At 52.8% G+C, this 13,636-nt stretch overlaps 1 protein-coding gene across 1 annotated transcript; it reads right to left on the bottom strand.

The window, feature by feature from the left end:
• Positions 1-670: 670 nt before the first annotated feature.
• Positions 671-12,681, bottom strand: LOC119097891 (solute carrier family 35 member C2). The gene is made up of 8 exons (XM_037220841.1): positions 12,625-12,681; positions 11,313-11,449; positions 10,267-10,554; positions 7,609-7,727; positions 4,379-4,512; positions 3,470-3,645; positions 2,565-2,690; positions 671-688 (listed from the first exon to the last, which is right to left on the bottom strand). The coding sequence occupies exons 2-8, from the start codon at positions 11,430-11,432 to the stop codon at positions 671-673; spliced, it is 981 nt and encodes a 326-aa protein (XP_037076736.1). The 5' UTR covers positions 11,433-11,449; positions 12,625-12,681.
• Positions 12,682-13,636: the final 955 nt, after the last annotated feature.

Raw genomic sequence — 13,636 nt, 5'->3', positions numbered from 1 at the left:
GTAGCTGGGGGACACCGGCCCGCATGACTGGGCCCCTGGGCGCGTCGAGCTCGTGATGGGCGCGCTTGTTGGGTTAGGCTTGGCTCTCTGGAGGCCGATAGAAACTGAAGGTTTTTTCAAGTCTATCTCGAGAAACGTTTAGACGGTCTATTAAACGCATTCGGTACTGACCGGCGTATCATCAAGTTCGATGTTTGGGATTGCCAGGTCCCAAACAAAATGTAAATACCTTTGTTGGCCAAGCTGGAGTGCGTTAAGCGTTGATCAATGATGGCGTGAGTCCCGCCAAACTGGTCGGAGTCGCGCCTCCTACATTAGACGCCGGCGTGTGCGCCGCTTGTCTGTGATGACCAGCTCTCGCTGGCAGATTCCGCTTGATTCAGTGACAGCTTTCGACGGTCGGGTGCGTGCGTCTGTTGGTCCCAGCAGTGGCGGACGGGCGGCAAGCACCCATTGAGCTTGTTAGCGTTTCTCCCGTCGCGGTGTCGTTCAGTTGAACCGTCCGCCCTCGCGAGGCAGTTAGAAGAGCCTGCGAAGGCAGTGACCGCCACGAAGGCGGCCGTGAAAGACACGCTATTTCTGCCTTGTGAGACTCCGAAGCGGATTTCTGTGCTCCCTAGTGCGCTCTGTGCAAGTTGACTAGCTGCTGGCCGACTCGCTGATGCGTGTTTTAGTTCACGCTCTTGAACTTGGGGGCCACCGACGCACCGGTCACCTCCGGTCACGCGTGCTGTGGGAGCGGTGTAGAGTTCGGCCCCGATCGGTTGCCGAGCTTAGCGGACGGGCGGCGTGCGGCGGCGCGTCACGCGTCACGCGTCCACGCCGCTGCACTTCATTCCAGTAGTTTGGTCGATGTCGTGCTTGTTCGTGTCGCGTCTCTCTCCGGCCGCAGTGTGCGTTACGCAGGCGTGTGGTGTGCAATCATTACTGATGGACAGTGGCTGGGCCACCGTTTTTCGTGAACGATACGCCACTGGTGAAGGAAACGAAGAAGCAGCTCTACTGGTGTGTGCAGTTGTATTATGCCACGAACACTCCGCTGAAACATTACATTTGTCGCGTTCTCGGCAAGTACACCGGACTGAGAGCCAAATCATGCCAATGTCGAGCATCGTGCCCTGTCGACTGTCACCTTGTCAGCACACACCCCATTCGGTCATATTCAATATGGGGTGTTATTTGCCCCTGAGCACTCTGTTCAGATTTGATAATTAATGCGGGAGAGCCACCCGGTGATATCGATATATGCTCGAGCTTCGCGACCGCCGAGGGCAACGGTCCGATACTCCCGGGCTAGTCCTAACGAGCTGTCAGGGGATCGCACGGCTTAAAGCGCCATGACAGGTTTTTTGCACGCGCTATAATGACTCTTTACGCATCTGTGTTCTGTCCCATTGGATGATATCACTAAACATTAGTGGTGCCAGATGAGCATGCTGTACCAGGGGTGAGCAATGTGCTCAGATAGACGAGGTAGATGCGTGGAAAGATCGACGCATTTAAATTCCCCCCCCCCCCCCCAATGCTCTACCCCCAAATCATCTTGCATTTCGTGCGGATGTTCTTCAGAACGAGAGCACTTCTAAGAAACCTTTGGAGACCCTGACCCGACCACATGGAACAGAAATGTTGGTTTGCCGAACAGTTGCCTTTGACATGCACGGTTGCGTGCACTCAGCTGGTTGGGGACGTCCGCAGTAGTAGCTGGGTCCCGCACCGCGGAGGGTGTTACGGCTAGTGTGCTGACGGTTGGGGCGGTGGTATGCTGCGGCGGCAGCCCTGACAGCCGAGTGGGCGATCCTCGCCCCGATATTCTCTACTTCCGGGACCTGGTCGTGAAGGGAAGATTGAGGTGCCATGGCACGTCGCGAGGCCAGCAGACTGCTGAGAACAAACATATCGGTGTATTTTAACCCTCCCAACGACATAAACTCTGATAACGTGGGTGTCGCCAACAGCAACCAGCTCGCCTGAGAACGCTAGCCCCTAACAACAGGTCCAAAACACCGGCACCAAAACGGCGCGATCGCCGAGGGCCGGGCGCCGACGGCGGAGCTCGTTCCACCACGCTGAATGTCACACCACCACACCTGAATCCCACATCACACCAAAGGCGGGAAGGCGCGCACCCACACGCACACGCCACGGAACAATCTCACACCCAAGGAATGATGGCGACCTAGTTATCACAGGTTGCTGGCGGCGCCACGCCGCCGCCTTTGTCTCTGAGCCGCGCCGGTACCCCGTCGCCTTCGTCGCAAGCTCCAGCCGGCCAGCGTTGTCGCGAAAGCGGCGCTCGCTGGTGTTGAGATCCCGAGCCGAGCGCTCGCCGCCTCCCCTGAGCCGCGGCGCTCGAGCCCTGGCTCTCCGCCGTTCGCGGAGACAGAGACCCCTCCGCCGGTGACGTCAGAGCGACTCGTGACGTCACGACCCGCCGGCGCTTCGCGTCGCTATCGGTTCTCGAAGAGCACGTCCTCGTCGTCGTCGTCGTCGTCGTGTTCGCCGAGCAGCGGCAGCTCGGTGCCAAGGTGGCGCGGCCGAACGTCGGCCGGCCGGGCGGTGGCCAGGTGGCGCGCCTTGATGCCGGCGTGCAGCGCGATCCCGCCCACGCACGTGACCAGGCCGACCGCCTTCAGGCCGCTCAGCTCGTCGCCGTTCACCAGGATGGCCAGCAGCAGGGTACACACCTCCTGTGGCGGCCCGCGGACTGTCACACGCCAGCCTGCAACTCGGAGGACAGCCAGCGGCGGGGCGCGCACCTCGTGTGGCGGCACGCGGAGAGCAGACCGCGGAACCCACCGCAGACAGACACGCGAGATTGGGCGGGGCGGCTTATTGCCACAGTGGTGGCAGGAGGTGGCGCGAATGTTATTAAAACATTAAACACGATAGAAAAGAAGCTGATAGTGTTATGATGGTTCTTGTTTGCATCTTTGACACCGGGACCGGGTGGAGCGTATTCAAGGGGATACTGGTGTCTGTTGAGCTATCGGCTTCAGACATAAAGCTTTATTACCCTACTACCCAAATGTAGGCTTCATCAGCAATGCAGTACCTGTTTTTAACTGCGCTGACGTAAACAACTACGAAAGCTGCATGGATCATTACGAGTGACCATCCGTTTATTCCCCACTAACGTATCTGATATCACTGACCGGCCGTATGAGAGGCAGATATTGGTCTGAGCCGTCTTAGGGGCCGTCTAATATGATTGCCGCTCTGACCAAAACGTGTTCTTTTAGGAAAATGCATAAGAATACGTTAAATTTCATGTTTGTTTACCAGTTCCAGTTCCAACTCCAGTTCCACATGTTTCTAAGTGACGAGACGCACAGCCCCCGTCGCGTCACCAACCCGAGCTTCCAACACTCCCATCACGTAGTCAGCATCGCATAGAGCGAATGAGTGCGCCGTCTCCAGCACCACGCCCGCGCAGCACACCTCTGCAGAGGTCGGCGGAGTGACGTACCTTGAACACGCTGGCCACGCAGAGCGTGACGCTGGAGGTGACGCGCAGCGCCAGGAACTCGGAGAGGTCCATCATGAAGGCCAGCACGCAGCCGAGCAGCACGCGGCCGGCCGAGTCGGCCAGCTGGTGCGGCTCCGAGTAGAGGAACAGGTCGCGCGACGTGGCCACGGCCGCACCTGGCGCCCACGCCGGCCGGGCCCGTCAGAGGGGAGTGACCGCGCTCCGCCTGGAGTCGGGGCCGGGGCCGTGGCAGCAGCGGGCTGGGGCTTGGCAGGGCTGGGGCTGGGGCAGGGTGACAGGGCAGGGCAGGGGAGGACACGGTACGGCCGCAGAGCTTGGAACGCTTCTGGGTGGGGCTGGGTGGTACGAACGGCATCAACACAACAAAGGTGCAGATGTTCGTCTGAACCGTAGATTCGTCAACAGCTCAGACGAGTCACACGGTGTCACAGTCTCGTAAAGGCTGCCTATTCGAAGCGGCGAAACGTGCAGTGGTCACAAATCGACATAGCTGCGGAAGAAAACTTCACTGCTCCACCCACAATAACACTACCAACCCGTGTTACTTTAGCCAGTGTGTTCTGACGAGCACACTAATCGCAGTATGTGACGCCCGCAGTCCCGGTGTTCAACGCCCATTACATGGCCATGCATCCCGACACAAGAGAAAAACGTGGCGGCCGTGACGTGCTTCAATGGTACCACGCCTCAATACGTCGGGTGGCTTGGGCTCCACCCGCCGGGTATGTCATCACCGGGAGCACAAGGAACGTGGAAAGGCCGTACTTCAGTAGTGACCGAGCACTGTTCTACCAGCTAGCTATACGGAGGACGCGGGCAGTCGAAGGGCCCGCAGGAGGCTGGTCATAGGCGCGTGAAGGGAGGCCCGCGCTCGCCAAGATGGCTCACCTTCAAAGAAGACGGCAAACGGCATCAAACTGACGATCATCCACGGCTGAATGTGGTAGATCATGTCGATGGGGTTGGAGAGGCCCAGCTCCTTCTTTTGCATCAGAATCTGTGACAGCGTCCACCGCAGCCCACTGCCGGCACGGGTGTAATGCCAGCCGCGCGCCGCACGGCTCCGCTGTGCGGTGACCTCTGTTGGGAGCAGCCAAGCGCACCAGTGGCGATGTCCGAGCATCGCATAAATAGCGGGGTAACGGTTATACTCGGCTTTCCACGCCGAGACAACTGCTTATGGCAGCAGCGGTACAAAATTATCAAACAGCATATTTCTACCAGCGCCTGAGCGCCATGAATACGATAAGAAATCCACCACACTATTCATAACTCGTAAAATATTTTATGGCAAAATGGTGCTGTAGCAGAACGAAAGCGCCACTAACTACAATATTTAGAGGCGCAAAATCAATTGTGACAAACATTAAAAAATATAACTGTTTCCGGAAAAGAAAATGGATGAAGGTAGCGACACCACATGGACACGGAGGCGCGCTCCAGGCCATACGCTGGCCAACTGATGGGGCGAGCAGTGTGCGAAGGATGACGCATCGCATCACCGAACAAAAGGGTGTGGCTGGCAGCTGTGCGGAGTCGGATGTGGCCACACTTCATGACGATGGCATGTAGTTTCCTTTTACTCGGTAAACCTAAGCATCATTTTCTGTTGGGGTGTGCGACAGTAACGACCAGCTTTTGAAGTGTGACGGTTTGGGCTGTGGGCGGCCACCAGAAAAAGCTGGTTCAGTCGATATGGACACATTAAACAGAACGAAGACACAGTCAGGCCATTATCACGATTAACACGCGCCTGGTTGGCCGGTTGGATACCCTTCTAACACTCAGTTGTTGCATCAGATTGAACGATTCCCTAGAAATCGACTTCGCTGAAACCATGGCCTGACTGACCTGTCGCAGGTCAGCGACCTTACAAGGTACATTTGAATTGACGCCAAACAATCCGCTATTCAATTGTCTACACCTATGCAAAATTTGGCGCGACTACGCCGCGCCGTTCGGAAATCGTTCCGGAAAAAAAAAACATTCAGGGTGGTCAATTTGACCCCCACCCCCACCCGAGCGCGTGTTAACACATTTCTGGCCCCTGCTGGCATTTTAGAAACGATTCGAATACGAAAAGCATTAAATCAGATCCAACACCACGCCACTACGTTCCACCTACGCGCCTTATTACAATACGCCACCATTCGGAACACTCGCCATCGCCTAACATGGCTTTCCCGCGCCGGCTGATACCTGGATGCCTATCGGAAACCAGCCGACAATTTTCAGGGCCAGTTTGTCCCGTCCTCAGCGCGGTCAGCACCGTGTCCGTTACTCGCTCCCTGGAGACCCTACCGCTTCACTCGGGAAGTTGCAGCTATGAGAGACGCAATGGCGATAGCGGCGCTTCGCTACAAGTCATCGTGCACGCCACAGGAATAGCCAGGTCCCTCACAGCTCCTGCATATTCTGAGCGGAACGTTACCAACCGGCTCACTGGAGGTATCAAGTGGTGACCAAGTAAGGGGAGACAGGCCACTCCTTTGAACATTGGATGCATATGCCGTAACTCACGACGCAGCGACGGTTTCACGCCGCTGCATGACAGGAGATCAGATTACAAGGTGGTTGTGGATTGAAGCGCACCTTCTTTATTTCAATATCATAATCATAAATCGAGAATGCTGCACCAAAACATTTGCAAAATCGCTCTTTCGTTCCCAAAAAACTAGGCTCAGCCTGGTCTTTATGCGGAACGAACAGCTCACTCATGTTCATCCTGAACGTAATACTGAGAAAAGTGGCATTTAAACCGACCATTGAAGACAGGGAGAGTGGTGGCCGGAGTTTGCCGGCAGCTTAGAGGGATACGACGGATGCAACAAGGCTGCGGCAGGTTGGGAGAAGAAGCGGAGTCTCAGGCGGCGGACAGATTGGGAGGGCTAGCGAGACGCCAAGACGACGGAGACGGACGGCTGCGGAGCTACGGTCGGAAGACAGAAGGGCTAGCGAGGCGTCGAGACGGCGGAGATGGACGGCTGCGGAGCTACGGTCGGAAGACAGAAGGGCTAGCGAGGCGTCAAGACGGCGGAGATGGACGGCTGTGGAGCTACGGTCGGAAGACAGGAGGGCTAGCGAGACGCCAAGACGGCGGAGACGGACGGCTGCGGAGCCACGGTCGGAAGACAGAAGGGCTAGCGAGGCGTCAAGACGGCGGAGATGGACGGCTGTGGAGCTACGGTCGGAAGACAGGAGGGCTAGCGAGGCGCCAAGACGGCGGAGACGGACGGCTGCGGAGCCGCGGTCGGAAGACAGAAGGGTTAACGAGGCGTCAAGGCGGCGGGGACGGACGGCTGTGGAGCTACGGTCGGAAGACAAAGGGCTAAAGAGGCGTCAAGACGGCGGAGACGGACGGCTGCCAAGCTATGGTCGGAGGACAGGACGGAGGCGCGGTGGAGAGACGAGGAAAGGGTGACCGGGGAGGGGTTGGTAGTAAATGATGAGGATGTCTGGTACTATGGAGCGTGCCGGCTTCTTAGGCTATTTTGTGCTTTTGTTACGTTTCAACTACACGAGTTTACAAACAGTGCATATTCAATCAGTGCATGCCTGACAACGAGGGTCTCACCGCACCCATCGTACGTAAGGACGCCTGCAGCGTTGCTCAGTCGGCATGAGTGTGTGCTGAAACTATGGACAATACGTACACGAGGCAGCATCTCTTTTTCTGTCCAGACTTGCCAAGAAAGGACGACCAGTGCCCCAACCTAGGTTTAATGGCTTTTGATCTTTTTATGGCTGCTCTCCAGACTCCACATCGTCTGGTATTCTGTTGTCACGTAGTTTGATTGACGCCTATAGGTCGCTCGCAGGACCCCGCATGGTACCGTCAGGGAGCAGCAGAGGCCGCCTTCACAACACGGTCAGCCGGCTCGTGTCCCCCCTCCCCCCCCCCCCAATCGGCTGAGCAGGCTGCAAAGCCAGGTTGGTAGTCGATCAGGGCTAGGAAGGGCTCATCAAGAACCATCCCCGGGAAGGGCTCCTGATAGCAATTGTGGTAATTGACGGCGGGCGGCCGGCCAATGGGGGCTGACACATGGCAGGGGCCTGTGGATGGTCTGGCCTTGCGGCGAGCCTCAGCGGAGGCGCGTGCACCCAGGTCAGCTGCTCACCTGCTCAGCGCGGCAGCCAGCGCCATCAGGAAGCCCAGCAGGTGAAATGTGGTCGACTCGTACGTGAAGATCACCAGGCCTCCCGAGATGAGCGTCACTACCAGCGCCATAGACCATTGCTGAAAACACACCACGTCATAAGCAAACCACGTCACAAGCACACCACGTCACAAGCACGCCACGTCACAAGCACACCACGTCACAAGCACGCCACGTCACAAGCACACCACGTCACAAGCACACCACGTCACAAGTACACCACGTGACGGCGACGAATGGAATCACGTACAGCATGCCTATGCAGTGGTCCAGGCAGGGAGGCACAGGGGGACATGGGGAAACAAATTACATCAAAAGGTTTAAACCTGCGCACCCGCCATCTCGGAAGCACGGACAACGACGGCCGGTATGCAGCTTGCGTAAAACCGAACAGCGTTGGCCACTGTATGTAACGCCAGGTTGCGGGCGCCGTGCGCGCGAGAACAACCGTCGTAAAAGCAGGCTTACGGAGAGCCTCAAAGTTAGTTCGCGCCGTTCAAAGATAAGTATGTGAGCATTTTTTACAGCTCATCCTTAACCTTATATTTTGGACAGGTCAACAGTGACAACAATACGAGAAGTAGATATTCATCCGCTTCTGTTTCCGTCCCACCATCAGAACCTAGCCCCACTTCGCAGCGCTGTAAAGCCACTCCGGTCGTATCATCAACCTAAAAATGGCACAGTTGAAGTATATGCCCGGACTAGATTATACAAGTATGATTTTGTCCCCTAAAGCGTTTAAACGTACCCCATTCAGATGTGTCATCACTTTTGTCCGTTGACCCTAGCTTGGTATTAACCGTGGGTGTGACGCCACGTGGCCTGCGAAGACTGCAACGCCTGGCGTCGAGGCCTTTGTTGCTATGATTCGCGAGTGCGCATGTTCTACACTACGCTACGAAATTTACGTCACGGTCGATTCTGACACAATGTTGAACCTTTCCACAGAAGCATGGCTTGGTCATGTTTACACAAATTGCTGACCCACTTGCATCTACTATCTATATTCGCGGGGGCCATAATACTCCTGTATAACTCAGATAAAAATTCTGGCAAAACTTCGGAGCTCTGTTGGTTTAAAAATAGCCCCCGGATAATTGTAAATTGAACAGTACCGGGGATTTATTTTCTGCAGCTGTTTAGCACGTGCCCGGGTGGCATGTTTAATGCCCTCTGTTCGGGTGAGGGTAAATTTGCCTTCCTTGAGATCTCAGAAACTAAGTGAGCTAGAAAGCCAAAACCCACAGGGCGCGTTGGTTGGCCTGTATATGAACTAGCTTATATCAAAATTTAAGGTTCCAGGAGCATGACCTCCGGATCAAATAACGTCAAACGAGGGAGAATTCCAGACTGGTGTCCAAGGGTCCCCGAACTTAGGTATTTGCTTTAATTAACAGGTCATCGGTGCCAATTTAAGGTCAGCGACCTTTTTTGACTTTTCGTATGTCGTGGTGACCCAAATCCCACAAGAGTTCTTTGAGTTTGGCATTTGAAAAAGCACCAAAGATTACGCACGGCAGAATGTTCCTAAAAACAAAATGTTGATCCGGGTAATTGTAGGCCAGTGACCTATCCTGACCCTTCAGAAGTCCATGAGGGATGTATACTGCAGTTCCTGTTAACGAAAAATTTGAAATGAGCACCAGAAAATACTCCGTACAGCAAGATCTAGAGCAATAAAACAGGTTAGTTTTGGCCTTGGTCTGATCTTTATACCTGACCCTACGTCAACTAAATGTTTTTATCCAATTATTGTATTGCCTGAGAAACTCTCCCAGATGTATGGCGTCGTCTAACACTCCACTGTTGCATCATATTGAACGATTCCCCAGACATCGTCTTCGCTGAATCCATGACCTGACTTTGACCTGCCGTAGGACAGCGACCTTACAGGTTATATCTAAATGTAAATGTAAATAAATGTTTCGATACCGAGTGATCCAATATTCAGTTGTCTACAGCTACACAGAATTTGGCGCGGCCACGCCGCGCCGTTCGGAAACAATTTCGGAAAACCTCCGTGGGGGTCAAATTGCCCCCTCCCCAACCGAGTGCAAATTAACGCATGATTTCTTCCGTTTATTGGCTATAAATTTAAGACGGAATTGATGTTGCGGTAGCTTTTGGCTTCCATTCCAGTACGAGAAGATAAAAATGAAAAAGCATGCTTCAAAAAGGGCTATATCCGCCAAATTTTTAAAGGGCGTGCCACTATCAGGGGCCCCTTGTCAAACGTATGCCCCCCTAGCCAGGACACTGGCCGCCCTTGTGTCCATGCACTTGCAGACAGGCGCCAATGCCCCCGGCGGATGTGTCACAGGTTTTATTGCATTTGTACAAGTGTTGCCGCCCTGGGCGCGAATACCTGGCCCTACGTCCTGTAGCGCGAATGGGAAATAAAAACATTGAGTTGGGGGCGTGACACACCTGCCCCAACTAACCGAGCGCGCTCGTTACAGCGCAGTTTACATGCTGGCGACCACGGAAACAACTAACTGGAGTCGATCAGCACCCCTTCGCATCATACAGCTTGCAGCACGCGCCCAAGGCCCATCGACAGCGCCCGAGGCTCAGACGCTCGCGGCCCGCCAACGCTCCGGAGTGCAGTGTGCTCACCAGCTGCTCGATGCGTAGGAAGAGGGCGCACACGTAAATAAAGATGACGGACGTGGACTTCGTCATGGTGTAGAGCGTCACGGTGATGAACTCAAAGCTCCACTGCGAGAGGCCAATATCCAGCGCGCTCAGCACGCCCGGCGCCGACACCTTGCGCCAGAACTGTCGCCATGAGAGCGTGGTGCGCTGCGTGTTGTAGGTACACTCGAGATAGTTGCGCACGGTGGCCGCCAGGAGAAACTTGACGGTCAGGTGGGCGAGTACGATCGAGAGCGGAAAGCGCAGCTCCTGTCAGAAGAATGGCATGTGCACATCACACTGTTGCAGGTCACACCAGTATGAAGTGTCATACAACACACAGGGTTAATTTTGTAACTTGTTTATCATTTGTAGCATGCAGCCTACAAAAATCATATATAAGTGTCTCAAAACTTGTGCTTTTTGACTGGTTAGTGGCATGAACTTATGCATTTCATGCAGTCACAAGCAAAAATACATGCATACCAACACACTGATCCTGCAACAGTTTTTCTTCCCAATCTGATCCACAACATGCCTAACATTTGAATCAACATTACAGTTGTTGCATTAAAGGGAGTTTGTCCAGTAAAATCCTAAAATCAAACTTTGTGCATACACTTGAAGAAAGTTTTGATTTTTAAGAAACATTATCAGTTGAAAGGCATTGAGGTGGTCACCCTCAAAAAACTACTAGCTTGCAAACAGTGCAGACCTTGTTCATCCGCCGCTGAAAACAATAGCATATTTTGACACCAAAAAGACTGTGTTCTACTCTAAAGATTGCAGGAATAATTGTTGCACCATAAATCTCATTCAAGAAGGTAACCCATGTTACTATATTGCTCAAGTTTCAGCAGTGACATAACTGTTGTTCAAAGCATATAATATAGTTTGAGTGCAATCTGCAATTGCCTTATTGCACAATTAAGTTGGCATACACTTTGACAAATGATAACACCATATTTTGATACTTAATATTCATGCCTGATCATAAGCCTGAATATCATGTCATGCCAGCAACTGACCTGCAGAAGAGATTTCTGATAAAATGTAAGTGATATGGAGAAAAAGAAATATGTCAGAAGACAACCAATGCTCTTGAATGCATACTTCATAAGTTCAAAATCCATGATGTTCTTCACCATTCATTGTTTGATGTGATCTGAAAACATTTCAAGGCATACATATTTCAGAATTGTCCACAACCAGAACATATCTATCCTCCTACACAAAAAAGGCCCTATAACTTAGTTAACATAGCACTCGGGCCCTTTTGCCTTTGGATCACAGATATCATGAGATATCCCATAATTACCAAACATTTCATGATCATAAGGTAGTGGTAAATGGGCACACTGTGCCCACAAGCTCAAAGAATCTAAGTGCATAGTTTAAACTTCTGCATAACCACCTACCAGTAAATTATATCACTCTTTTTATGATTATGAGAAAACAAGGCTGTAATTACCACAGTGACATGACCTAATGCATTAGATCTGATCAAATGGATGGCTATGGTTTGATTGCTGTTCAGTTTTGACAGCATGTTACAGACTGCAATAGGCAATCACAGACACAGACAGACTCAGACAAATGCAGACATGCACAGACACATGCTTGGTACATTGACTTACTAAGTTGTCTGTCAAACCATTACAAACTTCGGTAAACATGATTGAGACAAGAAAAGGACAGTTGCCACAGCTCATAGACCACAGTTCACCAAGGAAACCTGATGCAGTAAACATGGAGAAATGGAGGAAGTTTATACTTCTTTGGATATCATTTATCTCAAATCTGGCATGCTTACTTTTCTCTACTATCACATTGGGCAGGAAATCCTATTTTAACTCAGGGGATCTTTTATCTCAAATGTAAGATATAAATCCAGCAACTTGAACATGGATAGCAAGGTATTATCATCAGATACCATAAGCTCCATTGTAAGCATGTATAGAAATTAGCAACAAACTGTGTACCTGGGAAATGCACCACAAAAGTGCCCATACCCTTGACTGGGACAGCCTGTGATCTATGGCAACATCCACACTCATGGTTAAGTCCAAGAGGGAAGGGAAGACCATGGAAAGCATTGTGTTGGTTTGATTTTTTCACCATTTTTTCTGTGGACCTGGAAATGAACGTTAAGATGGTGGGAATCAGGACTCTCACAGCAAACACTGCTTAGCATGGACTTTGCTCCCAGAAATTCACCAATTCAAAAAAGGATGGAATTAGTATTTTTAAGCGTGTGTGTACTCAAGGAAAGCTAGTCTATTTTGTTGCGGACAGCAGAAAGTCACTGCAGCCAATGTGCTTATCGTGACACACTTTCACCGTATTTCCAGGTCCCCTCCTCGTTCCAAGCACCACCAGGTCCTCACTGATCTCGGCGACTGACAACAGGGCAGATTAAATGCATCAAGTGCGTCATTTACGCTCTTGTTTTGAGAAACACTTGATTCGTATAACGCTACTAAATAGAAGAATTTTGGTAAGACGTTTCTCAAGCTGGCACCAATTCATGGCTTGGGGCGCAGCGCGACGGCCGTAGGTCAGTTTTTGGCTAGCCTGTTCGGGAGTGCTGCGGCTGAATAGACGGTCGGGCGACGGCAAGGCTTTTCTCCTGAAAGCGAAGCCAAAGCCATAAATGCACCCACGCTAACATTCTAGGGGGTCATCCTGGATATGCTGGGTGAAGTTTGCTGTTATTCAACAAGACGTATTTTTGTTGATACCATCTGGAGTGTAGGCTGCATCGTCGGAACAAGCTTCGCAGTGGCCACTGACGTGATTGTCTGCCTGCATCCTCGGCGTGGGTCAGCCCGCGTCATCGACGTCTGTCTGCTTGCGTCATCGACGTCTGTCTGAGTCGCCAACGTTTGTCTGCCGTAGAGCAACCAGGGGGCACAGGGGGAACGTACCCCCTCCCCCTGAGGTTCCTAGGGGACCTTCGGGCCCCTCGGAACCTACGATTAATGGCCCGATTTGAGGGCCCGAAAGACTGGAGAGGCTGGCCGGAGGTCCCATTGCGGGGGCTTCGGCCCGCAGGGCTGGGCACTCCAATGTCAGCCAGAGGGCCTTGAGTGCTGATCATGGGCCCACTGAGTCAATAATGGCCTATGTTTCGGTCAGACACCACCACTAACGCCCAGCCGGCTCCGTGGCGGAATAGGCCTAAGGGCACATTTCCTAAGCACGGACAAAGCAGGAGTCAGCGATTGACATTGCTCGAGGCCCCACAGCATCTAGCAGGGTCCCCGGTGTCGCCAAAGGACCCAGAGTTGGCTAGAGGCAGTGTTCGAGGAGGTCCGAAAAGCCTGGAGGGCCCACTCGTTCCGACGATCAA

This window comes from Pollicipes pollicipes, unplaced genomic scaffold, assembly GCF_011947565.3.
Source record: "Pollicipes pollicipes isolate AB1234 unplaced genomic scaffold, Ppol_2.1 Scaffold_4672;HRSCAF=5504_pilon_pilon_pilon, whole genome shotgun sequence".
NCBI classification, from domain to species: Eukaryota; Metazoa; Arthropoda; class Thecostraca; order Pollicipedomorpha; family Pollicipedidae; genus Pollicipes; species Pollicipes pollicipes.
The sequence above is the reverse complement of the archived record's forward strand: the minus strand, read 5'-3'. Positions and strand labels throughout refer to the sequence as shown.